This window comes from Sturnus vulgaris, chromosome 9 (assembly GCF_052056855.1).
Source record: "Sturnus vulgaris isolate bStuVul1 chromosome 9, bStuVul1.hap1, whole genome shotgun sequence".
Lineage (NCBI taxonomy): Eukaryota > Metazoa > Chordata > Aves > Passeriformes > Sturnidae > Sturnus > Sturnus vulgaris.
In genome coordinates, this window is record NC_142251.1 from 21758420 (window position 1) to 21764334 (window position 5915).

A 5915-nucleotide genomic window follows, 5' to 3' on the forward strand; every position below is an offset into this window, starting at 1 on the left:
CAGCCGCTGCCGCGTCCGGAGCTCCGCACAGCCTGGCACTGGCCCTGCCGCGCGTTCCGGAGCAGCACCTGCGCTCTGCTCCCGGGCGAGCGGCGCTGCCCGGTCCCGTTATCCGGGCTGTGCCGGAGGCGGAGGCCGTGCCCGGCGCCGCCCGCAGGGATCCCGCGGCTCCCGGAGCGCATCCCGGCGGTGCCGCCCGGCCCGGCCCGGCCCCGCGGCGGGCAGCGCCCACCCCGCGCCCCCCGCGCCGCGCCTGCGCGCCCGCCGCCCGTGCGGCCGAGGCTCCCAGCGTGCCGCGCGGCGCGCATGTGCGGCGGGGCGGGCGCTGCTAATTCCATTGTGGAGCGGACGCGGCGATATTTGTAACTGGCGGCGGCGGCGGGAGCCGTAAGTGCAGCCGGGCCGGGGCCGCCGCGGGCGCGGGCGGGAGGCGGCGATGCGCCCGGGCGGCGGCTGCCGGGCCGCCGAGGGAGCCGCCCGCTGAGCCGGCGCGGTCCGGCTGGCGGGCAGGCGGGCGGGCGGCGGGTCCCGCAGCCCCTCTGGGCCGCGCCTCCTCTCCGGCCCGCCTTCCCGGGGGATGAAACTCGGCAGCGGCTTCCTCGGCGGCGGCAAGAGGGCGGCGGCCATGGAGCCAGCGTTCCCCCCCGGCATGGTGATGTTCAACCACCGCCTGCCCCCGGTCACCAGCTTCGCCCGGGCGGCCGCGCCCCCCGCGGCGGCCCAGCACCCCCCGCAGTGCGTGTTACCTCCGGCCGCCGCCGCCGCTTCCTCCACGGCGGCGGGCGAGCCCCCGGCGCCTCCGCCCCCGCAGGACGTGACTTTCAAGAAGGAGCCGGCGGGGGCTTTCCCCTCCGCGCCCTCCTCGCAGAGGAGCCCCTGGGGCTTTCTGCAGTCCCTGGTGAGCATCAAGCAAGAGAAGCCCAGCGAGCAGGAGGAGGAGCAGCAGCCGCAGCACCATCACCACTACGGGGGGCTTTTCGGGGGAGCGGCGGAGGAGAGAACCCCCGGCCTGGGCAGCGGCGAAGGAAGCGGCCAGAGCGTGATCCAGGACCTCAGCCTTCTTCACCACCTGCACCAGCATCCCCACCGAGACCTGCTGCTGACTGGCAGAGGCGAGGGCGCTCCAGGGAGCGCGGGTGAGCCAAAGCACGACGCCCAGGTCAAGAAGGCAAAGAGGCCAAAGCCAGAAACTCAGGGAATCAAAGCCAAGCGGAAGCCAAGCTCTTCATCCAAACCCCCCCTGGTGGGAGATGGGGAAGGTGCCGTCGCGTCCCCCAGCCAGAAACCTCACGTCTGCGAACACTGCAGTGCTGCCTTCAGGAGCTCCTATCACTTGCGCAGGCACGTGCTCATCCACACCGGGGAGAGGCCTTTCCAGTGCAGCCAGTGCAGCATGGGCTTCATCCAGAAGTACTTGCTGCAGAGACACGAGAAGATCCACAGTAGGGAGAAGCCTTTTGGGTGTGACCAGTGTAGTATGAAGTTCATCCAGAAGTACCACATGGAAAGACACAAGAGGACGCATAGTGGAGAAAAGCCATACAAATGTGACACTTGTCAGCAGTATTTTTCAAGGACTGATAGACTGTTAAAGCACAGAAGAACATGTGGTGAAGCCATAGGTAAAGCAGGGGCTGGAATGGAGCCCGGATCATCAAGTAGCATGGGTAGCTTGGCTGCGTTGTCTCAGGGAAATACAAGTTCCTCAAGGAGAAAAAGTAAAACAAAAAATACATCCACTGAAAACAAAGGAAGCAAGTGTAGCAGCAAACTAGCTGAATCTCAAGTTACGAGTAATGTGACCATGCCGAGTTATGCAGTTGATATTCCTATTGTGTCTTCCAGTGGTGGTCTAGTTGGCACAGGCGTAGAAGAACTTCAGAAAAAGGTGCCAAAATTGGTCTTGAAAAAAACGAGCAGAAAACAAGCAGACAAAAATTACCTTAATTTTGTATCACCACTGCCAGATATTTTGGGGCAAAAACCACTGTCTGGGAAACAGAGTGGCTCTCTAGGCCTAGTAGCCAATACCGGTGTAGAATCTATTGGCCTTCTCCAAAGTACAGGTGGTAAACCGGGTCAAATAAGTAGCAATTATGATGATGCCATGCAGTTTTCAAAGAAAAGAAGATACTTACAAACTGCAAGCAGTAACAGTGCCTTTTCACTTAATGTCGGACACATGACTTCCCAGCAGTCCGTCATCCAGTCTCCGGGTGTTAACGTTATGGATAACGAAGCTCCTTTATCTCTCATCGATTCAGCATCTTTAAATAGTGAAATAAAGTCTTGCCATGACAAGTCTGGTATTCCTGATGAAGTCTTACAGAGCCTTTTGGACCAGTACTCTCACAAATCAGAAGGCCAGAAAGAAGATCCTTTCAGTATAACTGAACAGCGTGTGGACTTGCACACCTCAGGAGAACATTCAGACATGGTTCAGGAAGAAAACTTGAGCCCTAATTCTCAAACAGTTTCAAACGACAAGGCAAGCATGTTGCAAGAATACTCAAAATACCTCCAGCAAGCCTTTGAAAGAACAACCAACAGCACTGGTTTTGCTTTTGGACCCAGTTTCCAGTTTGTTAGCTTGTCTTCAACTCTCCATAACCACACTCTGTTTCCAGACAAACAGATATACACTACATCTCCACTTGAGTGTGGCTTCAGCCAATCCGTTACCTCAGTGTTGCCAACTGCGTTGCCAAAGCCTCCATTTGGGATGTTGCTTGGCTCTCAGCCAGGCTTTTATTTGTCTGCTTTGGAGGCTTCGCATCAACAGTTGACTCCTTCTCAAGAGCTGGATGATCTCATCGATCCGCAGAAAAACTTAGAGACTTCATCGAACTACCAGTCAACATCTCAGAAACTGACTGGCCAGAAGGAACAGAAAAACTTAGAATCCTCAACGAGCTTTCAGATCCCATCTCAGGAGTTAACCAGCCAGATAGATCCTCAGAAGGACATAGAGCCTAGAGCAACCTACCAGATCGAGAACTTTGCACAAGCGTTTGGTTCTCAGTTCAAGTCGGGCAGCAGGGTGCCAATGACTTTTATCACTAACTCTAATGGAGAAGTGGACCATAGAGTAAGGACTTCAGTGTCAGATTTCTCAGGGTATACAAATATGATGTCTGATGTAAGTGAGCCATGTAGTACACGAGTGAAAACCCCAACCAGCCAGAGTTACAGGTAAGGTCCTGACTGTGACCAGGCTGTGGGGTCTTCTTAATGTAATTTAACAACACTGCCATTGGAATGTTTCTACACGGTCCTATTAAGAATAATGTAACATGCCCTTTCAATGCAACTTTTCATATTTAGTTTATTTTGTTAGTGTGATTTTTTTAGCTCTGTTTATTATGGTTTTTAATCAAAAATCAATAGTTTTAAAATAGCGTTTTTGTTCAAGTGACAATGTTTAGCAATCAAATTTACATTATGTAGATTGTCAGGGAATAGCCCAAGAGTTTAAAATGCAAAAAATTAACTTTGTTCCTAGGACTAAAGTTTATTCTAATTGCTTTACTCTCAGGAAAGTGTAATGAAGCATGGGAATTCTATGCACCGCTAGTGTATTGGAACTTCCATTTTACAGATGATTACAAAATATATCTCAGCTTTTTGAGGAAGGGATCTTTGACATTTCAAATTGCTGTCTCTTACGTCAGCTGATCTGAAAGAATTTTGCTACCTAAATCTTGTGGTTTTTAAAGTACTCCTGTTCTTCCAGGTGACGCTCATTCCAGGCAGGTGGAGCAAATATTCTCGGGTCTGCACGATGAGCCCAGCACGGTAGCTTTAATCTGAACAGTAATGTCCCCAGAAGTTCTGTGTAAGACTGTAATTCCGTAAAGAGATTCTGTTGACACAAACCGTGAGAACAAAATGTGTGCAGCTGGTTCATGTCATTAGAACCCCAACTTGAAACTACAGTCCTAATCCAGATAGGGTTTTGGGATACATTATTTGTTACACACGGTTCAAAAAAGTCTGTCTCCTGCTCTTCCCCTTTTCAAGTTCTTTTGGTGTAAAGGGTTCCCTCTATTTTATTGTGTTCCTGGTTCCTCTGGACTTGATCTTGGTTGTCTACCTGCCCACCCCACTTCCCCATCCCCTTTTATTTCCCTTTTCCCCTACTCACTCTCTCACCCCGATGTAATAGCTAGCATTTAAAAAGATTTACATTCCAGAAAGTGCATATCTTACGATGTGCTTTCTGATGTCTTATGACATCAGATGATGAACAATGAACACCCACCTGTTTTAGAAATATGTTGAGGTTTCCATGTACGATAAGAAATAATCTACTCCCAATTGTACATAGTGAGGCCCCTATCCTGCATCAGGATCAGCTACCACAGAGCCCTGTGCCCAGCAGTGTCCCAGTGGTGTCACTGGAGCTCTTTACGGAGAGAGGGCCTTGCAGCATTCATCATGGCAGGCTTTTAGGGCCTAAGGCTGCAATTCCATCAAAGGATTCTGGTGATGGCATCAACTACAAAAGTAGAACTTGAGTGGCTTGTTAATATCAACAGAACTTTTCTTTGGAATTATTGCCTTACTTTATGTATATTTTGTGGTACATTATTTATTATATGTGAATCCTGATTAATGCCTGTGGAGCCATGGAAACCTGCTAGAAATACTGGTGGCCATTCAAAGCTGCTGAAACGCAGTGGCACTGCTCTAAACCACTTTTTGCAAATGAATTTTTTGATTAGTTTTTTAATGTAATTTTGGTGATGTTTATGATGATGGTTTTTTATGTACTCTTGGTGATGTTTCAGTCTTAATGTACTTTTCTGTTGTCAGGAAGGTACCAGTGGTTGTTTGCAGTCTTATTGTGTAATCAGCCTATTACAGGCTTCCATGTATAATAAAGTTATTAACATTGTGCAAGTGTAAAACACTTCTGTTATGAAAGTGGTGTATTATTAAAGGAATTGTTACAAAAATCCTGGGTAATTTCTCCTGTTGTCCCTCACCACTATGAATAGAAACCTGAGCCCATTCGTGATCTCTTTTGCTAGTAAACATTTTTTTTTCCCCTCACTAATCTAGAGTTTGTTCTCATAGAATCTGTGTACCTCCATTAATTTTTTATTTATACTTGATTCTGTATTTCATGCCATTTCAGTTTAATAATCAAACAACAACAACTGTTCTCTAAACACAGAACCCAGCCTGTTATCAGGGATGGAATAGTCCGTAACCACTGTGTTGGCTTTTTTTAGTACCTTTTCTTTTATTTTACAGAGGTTATAATTTACATTCTTTATATTGTGTGTAGTAGAAGTTGCATATGTATTGTTCTGGCTGTTTGCTTTAACTTAATAAAACCCATTATTCACAAAATCATAAAGGCATCACTTCTATTATCCAGTAATGCTTTTGAGAACTTAGTAAGGAAACATTAGGAGATTAAATTTTGAGAAGGAATAATATAACTTACCGAAAGGTTTTCATTTTCCTTTTGAGTCAAATAAAATGTGCTATTTTACAAGCCAGGGGTCTAATTCATACCTTTAGCTTAGCAAAACTTAATAAATTTCTGGAAGTTAAAATGTTTATACAGTTTCATCTTTTCAAATATGTGATTTATTTAAATTGCATATTGCTAACTGCGAAGACTTTTCATAATTGCTGGAAGTTCAGAACGACAAATACATAATATAGTAATTCAAGATAAAGATTGTAGGAAATCCTCTATCTGTTTTCTGGGGGTCTTATTTGGTTGTAATTTCCCGCTCACCCTCCTCTTAATTCCTGTATTATAAGAAAAATCCTGTAAAAATAGTACTATAGCAAAATACTTCAAAAGCATTTTAAGTAATATGAAGATAGGTTGTGGATTTACTTAGTCTGTATTTGTCTTCAACTTTGCATGTGAATTTGAATCAAAGCAGTGACAT

At 47.4% G+C, this 5915-nt stretch overlaps 1 protein-coding gene across 1 annotated transcript; it reads left to right on the top strand.

Annotated features, from left to right (window-relative positions):
- The first annotated feature begins 577 nt into the window (after positions 1-577).
- On the top strand, positions 578-5365 carry ZNF281 (zinc finger protein 281). Its single transcript, XM_014883265.2, has one exon. The coding sequence runs from the start codon at positions 578-580 to the stop codon at positions 3194-3196; it is 2619 nt and encodes an 872-aa protein (XP_014738751.1). The 3' UTR covers positions 3197-5365.
- Positions 5366-5915: the final 550 nt, after the last annotated feature.

Excerpts from the sequence above, each read along its gene's own strand:
- ZNF281 (XM_014883265.2), top strand. The coding sequence starts at position 578 with ATGAAACTCGGCAGCGGCTTCCTCGGCGGCGGCAAGAGGGCGGCGGCC.